An 18784-nucleotide genomic window follows, 5' to 3' on the forward strand; every position below is an offset into this window, starting at 1 on the left:
CACCTCAAAGCTAAGCGCTTGTTTTCATTACTGAAAAACCAAGCTCACCTCTCATGTTCTCATCCAGCTGCAGAGAAACACCGATGTCACAGATTTTCACCGTCTCAAAGTTGCCTTTGATGACCACATTGCATGACTTCATGTCGCCGTGCAGCAGCTTCTTCTCATTGTGCAGATACTGTAAAGACAAACAAACACAGCATTCCCACCCGTCAACAGTCGTTTGTGTTGATGTTGTTAAATCAAATTTGAAGATGGCAGATGCTGACAGAAGATGAAAATGTTTTGGGGAAAAAAACCAAAATACGTTGATCTGTAAGTCAAGAAGTTAAAACTAAAAGTTGAATTTAAGCTGAGCAACAATTTCAATACATAGAGCGACACGTGTGACGTTAATTCAATGTAATCTATGCGTTGGCAGCAGGTAGATGAATCACCTGCAGGCTGCGGGCCACATGCAGCGCCACTTTCTCTATGTTGGCGGCAGGGAAAGCCTTCAGACTGTCCTTCTTCCTCTTCTCTATCACATCATTGAGGGATTGCTCTCCTCCGTACTCCATGGCCAGACATTTGGAGCCGTCTTTAGCCGTGGCAAAGGCACGGAAACCTTAATGTTGAAGCAAGAAACACAGAATTACCACCAGAAATGTAACGCAGCATCACAAGCTGATTGACCTTGGCAGAATGTAATGGAATCAATGTGAAATAAGTCACATTTTATAACAACAGCCAACATGAGATGCGTCTTGGTGAGGAATGTCAAAAACGTACAAAATAGCCCTTGCTTTGAAGTTTGCCGTTTGCTGTCAAATTTATCTAAATTGCAAATTTGCCCACTTTTTGTTCTGTGCATTTTAAAACCGATGAAACATATGAAAAAATAAAAACAAGTTGATAGTGAACTGTGGGATCCAGTAAAATGTCAAATACAACTATGTTACTATACTACCTGCTGTAATGAGACGTGAATGTTGGGATGCCTTTGACAACAATCAGTCTACGGTGCGTACCTAAAATAAAGCATCGACTTGCTGCTCTAGTTAACCTTTTCTTGGACATTTAAGTCTGGAATTTACAATTTAATATAATACTATTTTGACATGGAAAAATAATATTTAAGGTGACTTCAGGAGCCTGCTAGCCTAGCCGCGCTAGACAACCCACAGCAACGAATTTAATTCTCTGCCAGGGTGGGTCTAGTTACCCTCCATAAGGCTCGAGGCTGGATGCTCCTAAAACTGGCCGGACCAATCACCATGAAGTGTAGAGTCAGAAGGCGGGCATAACTAATTTACGACAGAGGCGCGACGATTCTGACAGAAACAACCGGCGCACAATAAACAGTTATCTTTCGACTCAGCTTTGGCCACAGCCCTTAAAGATTTGAAGCTAAAATTCAACTTGAAAGATAAACAAAGGACGGCACTGAAGTGTTTCATTGAGAAGAAAGACGTATGTGGACTTATGCCGACGGGATATGGCAAATCCTTAATATACCAGTTGGCTCCGCTGGTTGGGAAGCTAATGGGACTTAGCCACAATCCGCCGGCGCTCGAGGAACTACGTCAGCCTATTCGTTGCGCTGATTGGTTGTATACCTACCCAATTGCTGCAGAGTGATTTGAAAGACAACCTTTTAGCCCGCCTCCCTCCCTGTCAAGCGGTCCTAGACCCTTGTGCCTTCAGAACATGGGTCTGGCAGGGCTAGGCTAGGGGCCTGCAGCACAAGGCCAAAATTAGTTAAGCTCTCTACATAAACTGCCTGAAGGTCTCATGTTCAACTGAGTGACTGTTTTTAGATTTATTGTTGCAGGTTTAACGTTGTGACAAGTTCGCTGTCCGTGGGTCCACTCAATACACACACACGCCTTGGTTGTCGAGGGAATATTGTTTATTATTTCACGATTCAATGTATACCACAGTCCGGTACGCAGCCTCCGCTGTCACCCAGTCCACGCAGCCTCCGCTGTCACCCAGTCCACGCAGCCTCCGCTGTCACCCAGTCCACGCAGCCTCCGCTGTCACCCAGTCCACGCAGCCTCCGCTGTCACCCAGTCCACGCAGCCTCCGCTGTCACCCAGTCCACGCAGCCTCCGCTGTCACCCAGTCCACGCAGCCTCCGCTGTCACTCAGTCCACGCAGCCTCCGCTGTCACTCAGTCCACGCAGCCTCCGCTGTCACTCAGTCCACGCAGCCTCCGCTGTCACTCAGTCCACGCAGCCTCCGCTGTCACTCAGTCCACGCAGCCTCCGCTGTCACTCAGTCCACGCAGCTTCCACTGTCTCTCCGCTGCTCCTCTCATCTCTGTCTGCCCGACTTTTTATCCTCCGCTCCGGCTGCTACTGCGGAGATAATCAGGTCAGCCGATTACCACCACCTGTGTCAATTACCTTGACGCTGCCTCCACACCTCTCTCTCCTGCAGCTGAGCTCTCCCACGCCCATCGCCACATATCCCCACCGCCCGACTTAGGCCGGGGAGCCATCCGGCCTAACCAACTCCCCCCACCGGCTCCAAGGAGCGGGAGAGGAAGTCAGCCACGGCCATCTGCGCCCCCGGCCTATGAATCACTGTGAACTTAAAAGGCTGTAGAGCTAGATACCACCGTGTGATTCGGGCGTTGGTATCCTTCATGCGATGGAGCCATTGGAGAGGGGCGTGGTCCGAACAGAGGGTGAATGGGCGTCCCAGGAGGTAGTAGCGCAGGGCCCCGACCGCCCACCTGATTGCCAGGCACTCTTTCTCTACCGTGCTGTAGCGAGCCTCCCTCTCAGACAACTTGCGGCTGATGTAAACTACAGGGCGGTCGACGCCCTGCACCTGCTGGGACAAAACGGCCCCCAGCCCTCTGTTCGACGCATCAGTCTGCAGGAAAAAAGGGAGAGAGAAGTTAGGTGTGTAGAGGAGTGGCTCCCCACAGAGGGCCTGCTTTATTCTCTCAAACGCCCGCTGGCACTGCTCCGTCCACTGGACCGGATCTGAGGCACTCTTCCGGGTCAGGTCGGTCAAGGGGCTGGCCAGGTCCGAGAATTTAGGTATGAACCGCTGATAGTAGCCCGCCAGCCCCAGGAACCGCCGTACCTCTTTTTTGGACTTGGGCTGCGGACAGGCTGCGATCGCTGCTGTCTTATCCACCTGTGGGTGCACCTGCCCGCCGCCCAAGTGGTGACCCAGATACCGTACCTCCCTCCGTCCAACCGCGCACTTCTTCGGGTTGGCCTCTGTATAATCTGTCTCTGATTAATGAAAAGTGTGGATATGCAGGTGCTGTGCCCGGGTGCACCAACTGACCATCAATCTTTATCACTTGGTCGAAAGCTGAGCGCAGTGTGTCATCCCGAGACTGTTCCAGAGGAAGATCTTCCATGGGGTGTATGACAGGAACCCGCGGAGCCTCCTGACGAGGCCCCTCGGGATCCCCCTCCCCGTCTGCAGTGTCGGACAACCTCGCATCACCACTGAGCACAGCACACATATCACACGTCCCTACCGCTCGTGAACGCACTCCCACACATTTCCCCACTGCCCCCTGGAACCCAGGCCAATCCGTACCCAAAATAAGGGGGTGCGTAAGGCGGGAGCTAACCGCGGCCTTGATGATATGCTTTTTTCCCTTGAATCTAACTTCCACTGGCACAACAGGATATTTGTGAACATCCCCATGTACACACCTTATCCTCACCCAGGATGCCTCCACCAATGCCCCGGGTCGAACCAGGTTTTGGTGAATCAGGGACTGTCCACAGCCCAAATCCACCATAGCCCGATGTACACCCCCCTGGATCCTTACCGGAACGCTGTATGTCCTTCCCGGACCGGGAGAGGGTGCTGGCGTGCCGGCAACCCGAACCACCTGGCCGACCTCCATGAGCGGACACTCCCGTCGGAAGTGGCCAGGCTGCCCACACCGCCAGCACTCCTGTCCTGACGTTTGAGGAGCCCCCGGTGGGTTGGAAACAGCGTCAGCAGCAGCCGGAGCCTGGTGTGGAAGAGAAGCAAAAGAGAGGTTAGTACGGGGCACCGGAACCGGAGGCGTCAGTGAACGTGGCGCCGATGTCAGCGCAGCCAGGGTTTTCCTGCGTGGCGCTGGTGTCGGTCGCATTCCGGGAGGTGCCCGTCCTTGGCCTCCCGACTGGACCGCCAGGTGATCCTCGGCCAGCGTCACTGCTGCCCTCAGATCGGCCGGGCGATGATACCTCACCCAGTTGCTCGTCTCCCCTGGCAAACCCTCGATGAACTGCTCCACCACAATCTTCTCCAGAAGCCGACTCTCCTCCGCGGTCTCCCCCGGCAGCAGCCACCTGGTTGCCGCGTCCTTCACCTGCTGGGCAAACACAAACGAGCGGTCGCCCGCCCCCAGCCGAGCGCCCCGGAAACGGCGCCGGTGGTCCTCAGGCGAGAGGCCCGTCCTGTCCAGCACCGCCTTCCTGACATCAGCGAAATTCCTCCGGGCCGCCGCCGGCAGGCTGATCGCTGCCGTCTGGGCCTCCCCCGTCAGTAGGGGAAGCAGCCGCACCGCCCACTCCGCCTGCGGCCATCCACACGCCACCGCCGTGGCCTGGAACATGTCCAAAAACGACTGCGGGTCATCCTCCGCCGTCATCCTTTGCAGAGACAGCCCGGAGATGGAGGAGGAGGAGGAGGAGCCCGGCGATCCCCCCGGTCGAGACAACAGCTGCTCCAAGACGCGGGTCTGCCTCTCCGTCTGTTGGTGCAGCGCCTCCAGGTGCCGCCGATTCGCCGCTGCCTGGTCGGCGTGCATTGCCGCCAAGTCCCGGAGCATCTGGGCCAGCACAGCCACGGGCTGCACCGGCTCCGCCGGAGGCGCAGACATCCCCGTGTATCAAGTGCCGGTTGGGCGCCAATGTGACAAGTTCGCTGTCCGTGGGTCCACTCAATACACACACACGCCTTGGTTGTCGAGGGAATATTGTTTATTACTTCACGATTCAATGTATACCACAGTCCGGTACGCAGCCTCCGCTGTCACCCAGTCCACGCAGCCTCCGCTGTCACTCAGTCCACGCAGCTTCCACTGTCTCTCCGCTGCTCCTCTCATCTCTGTCTGCCCGACTTTTTATCCTCCGCTCCGGCTGCTACTGCGGAGATAATCAGGTCAGCCGATTACCACCACCTGTGTCAATTACCTTGACACTGCCTCCACGCACCCCTCCACACCTCTCTCTCCTGCAGCTGAGCTCTCCCACGCCCATCGCCACAAACGTGTCATTTGGTTTTAAAATACAGCTTCTTATAAATAGAGGGAGAGTTTATCAATAAATGAATACATACAGATAATAAGACACAATTTATTTGATTTCAGATTATTCCATTCTCTACAGGATGTTTAAGTGTTGATGCTTTTACATTCTTATTTCATAACTGCAGCTCAGGTACTGTGAAATATTACAACACTTAACATTAGAAATGCAACATTTCAGTCAGACAGACTTCATCAGGCACTGGTTACTTTTCTCTTCTTCTCTTGGGTCATTTCTATCTTGGAATCAGACGTCACTTAGTTTTACACTAAAGAACCTTATAATATATCCCACACCTGTTCATGTCTTGGCCTTACTTTAACAAACAGAAATGATTTCAGGAGTTTCTACATCTGATTCTTGTCTTCTGATGGCAACATATTGTTTCCATTTAATCTGGCAAAATATCACTTTTACTGTCGCTACTCACGGTCCGGACAGCGTCACATCTAATTGAAAATCATAGCTGACGGTAATCCAAGTGTTTGCAGAACCAGCTGACCACCAGCTCATTTATTCAAAATGGCAGATTTTTAGCTAGCTTCATTAAACATTCTCCTGATTGTCCTTCTTGCTCCACATTTCCATGTTTCTTTTTTTGCTAAGTAATAACTTCCCAGTGTAAAAGGGTAGAGAAAGAACTTCATCATATGGAGTCTCGTCTTACCAACAATGTTTGGGTGATTGATTCCCTTCAGGACTTCCGCCTCCTCATTGAGGCGCTGCTGGTAAACAGCCACCTGTTTGGCTGCACATTTACTGTTGATCTTCTTAACAGCCCAAGGTGACGCATTCAGCTTTTCCATCCTAGGATGAAATTGATCAATAACCCCGTGTCAAGGTGCGTTGCATTATTACTAATACAGGCACACACAAACAAACATCAAAATCAGCATATGCTGCAGCTTGAAAAAAAATATAGCACTTTTAAACAAATTGTAGATGGATTTTCAAAGGTATACCAAAGCTAAAGTTGCACACGATCAATTTTAAAAGCTGATTATTTTGTTGTTAATTTGATGATTGCTTTGTTGTAAATGCCCACAGTTCATTCATTGTCCCATCCTGGCCGGCTGCAACTAACAAATATTTTAATTTTTGATTGATATGGGAGAAATTTGCTTGAACATTTGGTTTGATAAATTGCACGAAGTAGTAAAAATAGTAAAGCAGTTCCCCAAAGCTAAAAGAAGCGTCCTAAAATCGTTAGTTTTACACACGTGGACAAAATTGTTGGTACCCCTCAGTTAAAGAAGGAAAAACCCACAATTCTCACTGAAATCACTTGAAACTCACAAAAGTAACAATAAATAAAAATTTATTGAAAATTAAATAATCAAAAACAGCCATTACTTTTGAATTGTTGATTAACATAATTATTTAAAAAAACAAACTAATGAAACAGGCCTGGACAAAAATGATGGTACCTCTATAAAAGATTGAAAACTATTTGACCAGAGTGACATGATTAACTCAGGTGTGTCATTTAATTGACATCACAGGTGTTTCCAAACTCATAATCAGTCAGTCTACCTATTTAAAGGGAGACAAGTAGTCACCCTGCTGTTTGGTGAAAAGGTGTGTACCACACTGAACATGGACAACAGAAAGCGAAGGAGAGAATTGTCCCAGGACATCCGAAAAAAAATTATAGACAAACATCTTAAAGGTAAAGGCTATAAGACCATCTCTAAACAGCTTGAAGTTCCTGTGACAACAGTGGCTCATATTATTCAGAAGTTCAAGACCCACGGGACAGTAGCCAACCTCCCTGGACGTGGCCGCAAGAGGAAAATTGATGACAAATTGAAGAGATGGATTGTTGGAATTGTATCCAAAGAGCCCAGAGCAACCTCCAAAGAAATTAAAGGTGAACTCCAAGGCCAAGGTACATCAGTGTCAGATCGCACCATTCGTCGTTGTTTGAGCCAAAGTGGACTTCATGGGAGACGACCAAGGAGGACACCACTGCTGACAAAAACTCATAAAAAAGCCAGACTGGAATTTGCAAAAATGCATGTTGACAAGCCACAAAGCTTCTGGGAGAATGTCCTTTGGACAGATGAGACCAAACTGGAGCTTTTTGGTAAGGCACATCAACTCTATGTTCATAGACTCAAAAACCAAGCATACGAAGAAAAGAACACTGTCCCTACGGTGAAACATGGAGGAGGCTCAGTAATGTTTTGGGGCTGCTTTGCTGCATCTGGCACAGGGTGTCTTGAAAGTGTGCAAGGTACGATGAAATCTGAAGACTATCAAGGCATTCTGGAGAGAAATGTGCTGCCTAGTGTCAGAAAGCTTGGTCTCAGTCGCAGGTCATGGGTCTTCCAACAGGACAACGATCCAAAACACACAGCCAAAAACACCCAAGAATGGCTGAGAGAAAAGCGTTGGACTATTCTAAAGTGGCCTTCTATGAGCCCAGATCTGAATCCCATTGAACATATGTGGAAGGAGCTGAAACATGCCATTTGGAGAAGACACCCATCAAACCTGAGACAACTGGAGCTGTTTGCTCATGAGGAGTGGGCCAAAATACCTGTTGACAGCTGCAGAACGCTCATTGACAAATACAGAAATTGTTTAATTGCAGTGATTGCCTCAAAAGGTTGTGCAACAAAATATTAAGTTATGGGTACCATCATTTTTGTCCAGCCCTATTTCATTAGTTGTATGTTGTATTAGTTGTTGTGTGTGTTGTATCTACTTCAGATGCGCTGCTTTGGATAAAAGCGTCTGATAAATGAAACTGTTGAATTGCAGTGAACAGCATACGACACAAGGGAGAACCAAAACAGGCAACAATGCATAATAGTTGGTTATGTTGCACAGCTCAGGTTGGAGCATCTCTAATTACTGACCACACACACACTGAGGATTTCAAATCTGCACTTTTCATTCTGGAACAATCTACAAGACCGAAACACTTAAACTGCTCCTCCTATTGTAACCAAATCTAACTTTTCTGCCTGGAACACATCCAGGGACTGAATGCATCCTGTAATCTAGGACAAGGATGCAGCATGAGCAGGGATTAATCAGAATAGAACAGAATAGCTACTTTATTGTCAACCGCAACAGACACTAGTTGGTGCACATTATGACTGAATTTCAGATACAATCTGTTAATGTTAGTGTATTTACTCCAAGTAAACACTCAACCAGCAGTATGTTCAAATACTGTGCAGTTTTAAGATGGAGTCCAGGTGTTTGTGAGAAACCAGTGGTTTGAAAGCACATTTTTTAAACTAATTTAGTTTGAGAACCATAACACATGCTCTCCAAAAATAAGTATAAAAGGAAGGGTGCATTATGTTACACTTTAAAACAAACAGAGTTCTGTTGTGTTCCTTTGTTTTTTATTTGAGGATCTCTCTTTTTGCAGTTGATCAGATCAACCATGTGGTCCCAGTGTGAAGGAAAAAAACTTCCTGTTGTTGGGAAGTTTTAAAAACCTTCTGGTTGGGTTGAGGGTAGAGAGGAAGGAGAGAACATGAAGACTTTGGAGGTCGCTGAGGCCGACAACAGCAGATCAGAAACATGCAGCTCCAGATCCAGAGAAACCTGCAGAGGACAAAACACAAAGTCAGTGACATACAAAGGTGGCGTCTAACTGTTTGAAGACATAAAGAGGAGAGGAGAGAGGAGAGAGGAATACATCATGTGAAATCCTCCAGCAGCCTGGGTTGGAAAATGAACATTTTGAGAAAAAACTGAGTGTAACAATGAGCTAAATGCAGTTAAAGCTGTCATTCACAGCATCTGCATGGATATTTAAGTCACCTGTTATAATGACTCTGTCTGTACTAAGACTAAATTAGTGAAGAACTCTGAAAATTCAGATAGAAATTCTGAGGGAGAGGCAGGTGGGAGATGAACAACTAACAGAACTTAGAGACATTACAAAGGTGAACTGCAGAGATGGTGCATTTTAGTGTTCAAAGTCACCTTTTCATTTGGTTATTGATCTGATCTTTCATAAGATCGGGGGTCTTGGAGAGATGGCTCTAAAGACAGCAAAAAGAGAGAAAACTTTAATTGACTCAGACAAATAATTACATCTGAGCTAAATGACTTCACATACTCATATTAACATTAAGTTTCTAATTAGCCAGTCTATTTGATAAACTTACCTTGTGTTAATTGCATGGTCTCACGAGTCATGCACTGGTCCTGGATCTGCCTCCCGTCATCTCTGGTCCATCCTGTCTGAATCTGCTTGATGTCGTTGAAGCACCAATTCTTTAAAAAAAAAGAGAGAGATACAGATGTATTTTTCAATTGATTCTGACATCACTACATTTTGTCAGACTGTGATGTGCTACATACTAAATCCCTGCAGTGTCTGTTGGCTCATTCTTTCTTTTCACATTTAAATTACCAGTGCATCCGGTAAAATCTCAATAAAGTTTCTTCTCCTCACAGGGCGGTCGTCGTCTCTGGCTTCATCTCTGTTGGGGCTCGGTCACTCGTCTTCAAATCGTCTTTGGGGTCGTCCTTGTCTTGGTCTTGGGTCCCGAGATCATCAGTCTGAAAGAAATCAAAAAGAAAAACGCGGCAGAATCTTGTCGACGTGTGTTATTGTTGAGATTTCAAAAATATTAGATATATGAATGCAAAGTCAAAATCCAAAACTCACCGTTTCATGCAGCAGCATTCACAGGGATCCTTACGTACCTCTCCTGGAAACTTCCCTCTGGCAGCGAGACTTTCACCCTCACACTACACTTACTATCTTAAATAACACATTTAACCACCCCTTTTAATCCCAGTGTGACTCTCCTGAACTGTGATCTTGTCACTGTGGACTCCACTGTGGGTCCAGGGTGGGATACAGACGCACATGTTGCTTCTCTGTGACATGCCGTCTGCATCCTGTTCACCTTCTGACAGAGCGGAGCTTCACTGTGAGGGGGGGCACCACAGGAGGTTTCCCACAATGCCCCCCAGATCCGCCCACACCTCTGACGGGCACCCTGACAAGAGTCCCACCGACAAGAACCGAGCTCAGACAGAATCACACAAAATACAGTCGAAGAAAATTCATCCAAATAAAGTTGGAATAGATCTGATCAGACATAATCACAAGAGATTCATTCAAATAAAAACTGACCAGATCACATCCAGAAAATCACACGTAGCTAAAATGTTTAAAACAAAACGGGGTAAATTTAATGAAATGAAAGGTTTGTGAACCTTCTTACCTGGAGGTTGGCTGGCAGGAAGTCCAGCAGCCCTCTTAGGTAAGGCAGGAGGCATCTGAGGAGAGAAACTCGCACACTGGTTAGAAAAAAATGCTAAGAGAGGACCTCCTGCATGTTTGTCAGCATTCTGTATGTTTGTCAGGAGGTCCCTCAACAGAAAAACTTGGAGGGGAAGAAGAGTCCTCCGATATCCTGCAACTCCAAGGGAGGGGAGAAAAAGAAGGGTGAGAGGGGGAGGAGGGGGAGTAGATAGGAGAGAGGGGGGAAGGGAGAAAAAGAAGAGTTTTTTTTTGTTTTGTTTTTTAGAAAAAGAAGAGTTTTTTGAGAAAGAGAAGAGTTTTTTTTAGAAAAAGAGTTTTTTGAGAATTTTTTTTCTTTTTTGAGAAATTTTTTTTTAATTTTTTTGAGAAAAAGAAGAGTTTTTTTCGAAAAAGAAGAGGGTTTTTTGTTTTGTTTTTTTTAGAAAAAGAAGAGTGAGAAGATCAGGAGGAGGAGGAGGGGTTAGGAGAGAGAGGCCGAGGAATGGGAGAAGAAGAGCGAGAGGGGGAGGAGGGACGAACGAGTGGGAGAAGAATGGGAGAATAAAAAGACTCAGAGGAGGAGAAGGAAGAGGAGGAGGAGGGGTCAGGAGAGACAGGCCGAGGAATGGGAGAAGAAGAGCGAGAGGGGGAGGAGGGACGAACGAGTGGGAGAAGAATGGGAGAATAAAAAGAATCGGAGGAGGAGAAGGAGGACGAGGAGTCCTCAGGGAGGGACAGGTGAAGAGGAAAGGAAGGAGAGATGGGGGGAGGAGAAGGAGGAGGAGAGATGGAGTGAGGGAGGGCAGAAAAAGCAGAGCAAGAGGGGGAGGAGGGGACAGGGTGGGAAGAGGAAAAGATGCAGGGAAAAAGAATAGAGGAGAGAGGAGAGAGGGGGGAAGAAGAGCGAGGACGCTTGGAGGGAGGGGGGGAGGAGGAAGAGGGGGAGGAAGAGGAGAGAGGAGAGGGGGAGGGAGACAAGCGAGGACGCTTGGAGGGAGGGGGGGAGGAGGAGGGAGCGCATGGTGGAGGTGAGGGTGTGCTGTACCTTGGAGAGTCGCTGGGGTCCGACGTCCGCTGGAAACAGAAACAAAAACAACATTTCAACACAGACTCAGGAAACTGGAGCAAAGAGGTGAAGCTGCTCAAAGAGGGACGCTCAGGAGAACCTCAGAGGAACTCAGAGGAGAACATGTTGCTGCACCCCGAGTCTCTGATCGACTCCAGCTTCAGGGTTTCAGGAAGATGCTTCACATTTCTGCTCAGAGACTAATCCAGAAAGAAAACTTCTCAACTAAAATCCTCACTTTGTTTATCTTTAGTCAGCAGAGACTAAAAACTCTCACAGCTCTGCAACGTCACAAACCAGCTCTCATGAATGCTCCTCGTTTTACTTCTCCATCATTTCACTTATTTTAACTCCAAATTCCATAAATACCATGCATCAAAATGCAAAACACTAAATCTGTTTTACAAAAATGATCTTTTAACAATAATAATACAGTAAACAACTGTGAATATAGATTAAAATATCTGTAAAGTATTTAAATTATAATACTATTAAAGTAGAACCAAAATAATAATTATTGTATTACAGATTATATTTTCTGAAATACTACTACTACTACATAATAATAATAATAATAATAATGTTTTACAAAATAAATACAGATATTTGCTGTTCTTTTTCACTTGGACAATACACTATTCCATTATTCTTTAACAATGATAATACAGTAAACCACTGTGAATATGGGTTAAAAAATAATGGAAACCACAGGAAACATCTGTGATGTATTTAAATAAAAATTATATTAAAATAACCGTAATAATAATCAACTCTGGCTTCCTCCCACAGTCCAAAAATATGCTGAGGTTAATTGATTACTCTAAATTGCCAGTGTCATCAGAGTATTTCTGAATGTGGCAGGACTCAGTGCTGTATTTGAAGTCAGATGTACACAGAATGAATGGAGCCAGGACTGTTCCTTGTGCAGGCCCAGTACTACTCATTTCATACTGTTTGTCTGTATATGTAGCCCTGCGACAGACTGGCGACCTGTCCAGGGTGTCCCCTGCCTTCCCCCGAGTCAGCTGAGATCGGCTCCAGCACCCCCCGCGACCCGAGTGAGGATAAAGCGGTGTATAGAGAATTTTTAAGTAACCAATTAACCTCAGCATATTTTTGGACTGTGGGAGGAAGCCGGAGTGCCCGGAGAAAACCCACGCATGCACAGGGAGAACATGCAAACTACCATTAGCATTTACTATTTGATTTCCATCCCCAATGTACACATTTTTTTCTTGTAGCTAACAGCAAATATTTGTAAATTAACTATATTTTGCCGATTTAAATACAGTGAAAATAACATACATTTAGTGCCAATTGTTGTGAAATAATAATAACAATGATTAGTGTTTATAAAAATACATATTTTTGATGTGGATATTACACGTGCACGTTCTGACGTCGGGACGTTTCCCCTCGCGACGCTTCTTCAAATACTTCCATCGTCATGGTTACCAAAGATACACATTTCTTAGTGTTTTATGAAATATGGGCCAGTCGCCATCTTGCTTTTTAATTTCTGAAACCAAATTATACAGAACCGGGTATCTTCTTGCTGCAAGGCGAAAGTGCCAACCACTACTCCAATGTGCAGCCACATTGTGAAATAACAAATATCAATTTATAAAATGCAGATTTTTGACGTTTTTCATAGTGAACATGTAAATTATTCATTTTACTGGTCTCGGCACATTTAAATCAATATCCACATCATGATAAACTGAACGTTTGATCGGAAACCTTAAAAAGAGGCTCCGAGGACCTTCAATGCTTCACACACAACTGATCATATTTGGAACATTTTATGAGAAATGGACCAGCAGCCATTTTCCACCGAACTTTCCATGTTAAACTAGAAACGCACTCGGAGAGCGCAGACCTTCGCCAGGCCATCTGTTTGTCTGTCTGTCTGTCTGTTAACATAACTCGAAAAGTCATGGACGGATTTTCACCATTTTTTACAGAATGCCCGGAAGCCCAAAGTAACAATCTATTAGATTTTGGAGGTGATCCGGATCACCGTCTGGATCCAGGATTTTTTTTGAAGGACTGTACAATTTTGAGAGATGCCATCTCTCAAAATTGTACAGACGGTGATCCGGATCACCTCCAAAAACTAATCGATTGTTACTTTTGGCCTTCCGGGCATTCTGTAAAAATCTGGTGAAAATCCCTCCATGACTTTTTGAGTTATGCTGTTAATTATCAGACAAACAGACAAACTCCGATGATTACATAACCTCCTGGCGGAGGTAACAAAATAACAGTTTTATCTACACATTCTCCTGTACGGTTATACAGCAAAACACAGTGTTCAGAGAAGATCAGCTGATGAGAAAAGCATGAAAATAATTTTCTTACCTTCATGTTGACAGTCCAAATGCAAAATGGAAAGTTCGAAAGTCAACAGGCCTTTTGTAGGTGCGCGTCACCTTCTGTTGCCATGATTTAAAAGATGCACTGTGCTTGACCAGTTCTGATCTGCAGCTAAAACAATCGTCCATGTTGTCCATTTCTGTTTCGCTTTTCCACGTATGCGCACGAGTTTCCATCGCCTGTCAGAGATGTGTGGAGCCTCAAAGCTACCTGAACCTTTTCTGACAAGATCCGCCTCTGATTGAAGCATCTTAGTGAGAACAAGATCCTTATTGCACTAAAATCATCTTATAGTCCTTCTAATAACACAGTTCAAGCAGTGCTCCGTAATTTTGTGCTTAATGGCCGCTTACCTTAATGAAATTCTCCTGGCAGCTCTGATGGATCTCGGGATTCATCCACAGAAGATTAAATACAAATAAATAAACCCTATAAACCCAGAATCATTGTGGAACAGAGAATGAATATCAGGGCCAGAGTGGGATTCATGCTCAGCCCTGGAGTTTCAGGCCCACTTTAGATCACGACCTATTAATATTAAAATCATGTAACTACATGTCAAGTCTACAATAGCACACTTTTCTGTAAAGCCCTGTAAGTCAGTGTATTTTTCTAAAATACTTCCAATTCAGTGCAAGTAAGGGTTGCTTCACAATGTGGATTTATTTCAAAATAAGTGCACATCTCCAACATTATTCTTTACAACACATACTTGTCAGCAATATCAGAATCTGTTCTGTTCAAATAAGTGTTCAGATATTCAAATCTTAAAATTAATTAAAAGAAAAAATATAAATATTTCATTTTAAAGAAAAAAATAAAAATAAAATAAGAAGTGTTGCAGTTTCTAATAACGCTATCGTCTTTTTTTCCTCTGCAAGGAAACAGTTCCATCGCAACTTAGATTTCACAGAACATCAGTTAAAGGGCAAATCTCCAACACTACTCTTTACAACATCAGCATGTATGTATGTACATCCTGTGACTGAGGGCGAGCAAATTATCAAAACTAACAACCGACTCATCTTCATCTGTCTCATCCCTAACTTGTGGTTCAGGGTTCTGCTGCTGTGATCAGTCCTTGAGGAGACTCTCCTCCATAGACATAATAAAGAGTAGACGCCGCATCGACCGCTACTGCCTATTGTCGCTGACGAGCCGTGGGGCCGAGAGTGCCTGTATTCGTGTTGGTGCGCACGAAACCAAAACTAAAACTTACGTGACAGTTTCACGAATCCCCGTGAGACCAGGTTGTGTATTCACCTTATTCAGGAAGTGAGGCAGGGCAGCGCCATTTTTGAGAGCGACTTCCGATTGACCGTCTTTGCACTATAACAACATCGAGTCCTCTCGCTACTGTAGCTACTTTTAACTGTTCTTTTAAGCGATTTTAACATGTTTGGCATCAATTACGCTGTCCGCGGGTGCCACAACAACTGGGGAAAGATGAAGCTTTCTCTCTCTCAGAATTGTTTAGAGCACGGAAAGGTTAGATCTGAATGCTGCGGTCCAGCTCATGGCTATGTAAACAAACAGCTTGCATCGGTCACTGTCAGCGCAGCTGCAGCGATTCTACCAAAGTTCAGTTTCCACTAAAGACCTAGCCATGCCATCAGTGAGGTAAAAAGATACTCTCTGCTATTTTGAGACGTTGTTATGACTGCGGTTTGGTCAGAATCAGTTTTTTGTTGCTCCAGGGAATTAGCATTAGCTTGTGACAGGGCTAATAACACAGTAAACTGCAGGAGCTGTTTCAGAAATGACAATAACAACCTCTGTTTGCACAGCCACATCGTATATACATGAATCAAATTAAGTTTTATTCAAATCAACATACCTTCCATAATATGGCAGCAGCGTGACTGCAGAACTGCCCCAACCCACGACGCTTAAGTTAGCTTCCGATTCGGCACTTAAGGGAAAAGTTAAGGGGAAATGAAATGAACGTGCGGTGCGACAGTTTATCCACTGATTATCTGTTTTTCTCGACACTTCTTGATGTGTAAACATTTTAGACATTTGGGTAAGACATTAACTATGCCTGACAAGAGCTATTGTATTTGTAAAATTTGTATTTTATTTGTGAAAATGTTTAAGGGGATATTTCACCGTTTTTGCTTTATAACCAGTCCTTATTAGACCAGGTCCAGATTGAAAACCACTGTACCTACACTCCTCACATCTGTACTCAACTATTCTACAGAGCCTGAAAATTCATAAAAACATAGTCTCTGATTTGTGAAAACTTTATTCTATTTGTGAAAATGCAATAAAGGCACATTTTACAGTTTTTTTCTCATCCAGACCACATTAGACCAGGTCCAGGTCGAGAACCGCTACATGTAGACTCTTCAAATCTGGACTGAATTATTCTACAGAGCCTGTAGATTCATAAAAACATAGTCTCTGATTTGTGAAAACTTTATTCTATTTGTGAAAATGCAATAAATGCACATTTTACTGTTTTTTCAGCATATAGACCACATTAGACCAGGTCCAGCTTGAGAACCGCTACACTTAGACTCTTCAAATTTAGACTGAATTATTCTACAGAGCCTGTTGATTCATAAAAACATAGTCTCTGATTTGTGAAAACTTTATTCTATTTGTGAAAATGCAATAAATGCACATTTTACTGTTTTTTCAGCATATAGACCACATTAGACCAGGTCCAGCTTGAGAACCGCTACACTTAGACTCTTCAAATTTAGACTGAATTATTCTACAGAGCCTGTAGATTCATAAAAACATAGTCTCTGATTTGTGAAAACTTTATTCTATTTGTGAAAATGCAGTAAATGCACATTTTACTGTTTTTTCAGCATATAGACCACATTAGACCAGGTCCAGGTCGAGAACCGCTACACGTAGACTCTTCAAATCTGGACTGAATTATTCTACAGAGCCTGTAGATTCATAAAAACATAGTCTCTGATTTGTGAAAACTTTATTCTATTTGTGAAAATGCAATAAATGCACATTTTACTGTTTTTTCAGCATATAGACCACATTAGACCAGGTCCAGCTTGAGAACCGCTACACTTAGACTCTTCAAATTTAGACTGAATTATTCTACAGAGCCTGTTGATTCATAAAAACATAGTCTCTGATTTGTGAAAACTTTATTCTATTTGTGAAAATGCAATAAATGCACATTTTACTGTTTTTTCAGCATATAGACCACATTAGACCAGGTCCAGGTCGAGAACCGCTACACGTAGACTCTTCAAATCTGGACTGAATTATTCTACAGAGCCTGTAGATTCATAAAAACATAGTCTCTGATTTGTGAAAATTTTATTCTATTTGTGAAAATGCAATAAATGCACTTTTAAAATAAAAGCATATCCACCTCAAAGCTAAGCGCTTGTTTTCATTACTGAAAAACCAAGCTCACCTCTCATGTTCTCATCCAGCTGCAGAGAAACACCGATGTCACAGATTTTCACCGTCTCAAAGTTGCCTTTGATGACCACATTGCATGACTTCATGTCGCCGTGCAGCAGCTTCTTCTCATTGTGCAGATGCTGTAAAGACAAACAAACACAGCATTCCCACCCGTCAACAGTCGTTTGTGTTGATGTTGTTAAATCAAATTTGAAGATGGCAGATGCTGACAGAAGATGAAAATGTTTTGGGGAAAAAACCAAAATACGTTGATCTGTAAGTCAAGAAGTTAAAACTAAAGTTGAATTTAAGCTGAGCAACAATTTCAATACATAGAGCGACACGTGTGACGTTAATTCAATGTAATCTATGCGTTGGCAGCAGGTAGATGAATCACCTGCAGGCTGCGGGCCACATGCAGCGCCACTTTCTCTATGTTGGCGGCAGGGAAAGCCTTCAGACTGTCCTTCTTCCTCTTCTCTATCACATCATTGAGGGATTGCTCTCCTCCGTACTCCATGGCCAGACATTTGGAGCCGTCTTTAGCCGTGGCAAAGGCACGGAAACCTTAATGTTGAAGCAAGAAACACAGAATTACCACCAGAAATGTAACGCAGCATCACAAGCTGATTGACCTTGGCAGAATGTAATGGAATCAATGTGAAATAAGTCACATTTTATAACAACAGCCAACATGAGATGCGTCTTGGTGAGGAATGTCAAAAACGTACAAAATAGCCCTTGCTTTGAAGTTTGCCGTTTGCTGTCAAATTTATCTAAATTGCAAATTTGCCCACTTTTTGTTCTGTGCATTTTAAAACCGATGAAACATATGAAAAAATAAAAACAAGTTGATAGTGAACTGTGGGATCCAGTAAAATGTCAAATACAACTATGTTACTATACTACCTGCTGTAATGAGACGTGAAATGTTGGGATGCCTTTGACAACAATCAGTCTACGGTGCGTACCTAAAATAAAGCATCGACTTGCTGCTCTAGTTAACCTTTTCTTGGACATTTAAGTCTGGAATTTACAATTTAATATAATACTATTTTGACATGAAAATAATATTTAAGGTGACTTCAGGAGCCTGCTAGCCTAGCCGCGCTAGACAACCCACAGCAACGAATTTAATTCTCTGCCAGGGTGGGTCTAGTTACCCTCCATAAGGCTCGAGGCTGGATGCTCCTAAAACTGGCCGGACCAATCACCATGAAGTGTAGAGTCAGAAGGCGGGCATAACTAATTTACGACAGAGGCGCGACGATTCTGACAGAAACAACCGGCGCACAATAAACAGTTATCTTTCGACTCGGCTTTGGCCACAGCCCTTAAAGATTTGAAGCTAAAATTCAACTTGAAAGATAAACAAGGACGGCACTGAAGTGTTTCATTGAGAAGAAAGACGTATGTGGACTTATGCCGACGGGATATGGCAAATCCTTAATATACCAGTTGGCTCCG

At 44.3% G+C, this 18784-nt stretch overlaps 1 protein-coding gene and 1 long non-coding RNA gene across 2 annotated transcripts; one reads left to right on the forward strand and one right to left on the reverse strand.

Moving 5' to 3' along the window:
* Nucleotides 1–407: 407 nt before the first annotated feature.
* LOC127530411 (uncharacterized) lies at nt 408–6102 on the reverse strand. The gene is made up of 5 exons (XM_051937073.1): nt 5929–6102; nt 3791–5099; nt 3292–3343; nt 2919–3230; nt 408–607 (listed from the first exon to the last, which is right to left on the reverse strand). The coding sequence occupies exons 2-5, from the start codon at nt 4832–4834 to the stop codon at nt 408–410; spliced, it is 1608 nt and encodes a 535-aa protein (XP_051793033.1). The 5' UTR covers nt 4835–5099; nt 5929–6102.
* Nucleotides 6103–16032: 9930 nt separating this feature from the next.
* Nucleotides 16033–17293, forward strand: LOC127530370 (uncharacterized). Its single transcript, XR_007936983.1, has 2 exons — nt 16033–16249; nt 17125–17293. It is a non-coding gene; the product is annotated as an uncharacterized LOC127530370 (long non-coding RNA).
* Nucleotides 17294–18784: the final 1491 nt, after the last annotated feature.

The sequence above is a fragment of the Acanthochromis polyacanthus genome, chromosome 16 (genome assembly GCF_021347895.1).
Source record: "Acanthochromis polyacanthus isolate Apoly-LR-REF ecotype Palm Island chromosome 16, KAUST_Apoly_ChrSc, whole genome shotgun sequence".
NCBI classification, from domain to species: Eukaryota; Metazoa; Chordata; class Actinopteri; family Pomacentridae; genus Acanthochromis; species Acanthochromis polyacanthus.

Bases quoted from the DNA above. Each gene is read 5' to 3' on its own strand.
- LOC127530411 (XM_051937073.1), bottom strand. From the start codon at position 4,834: ATGTCTGCGCCTCCGGCGGAGCCGGTGCAGCCCGTGGCTGTGCTGGCC. The intron at 3,231-3,291 runs GTCAGTTGGTGC...AATCAGAGACAG, and splicing joins CCAAGTGATAAAGATTGATG to ATTATACAGAGGCCAACCCG. The intron at 608-2,918 runs GTGGGGAGCCAC...TTCAACATTAAG, and splicing joins GAGAATAAAGCAGGCCCTCT to GTTTCCGTGCCTTTGCCACG.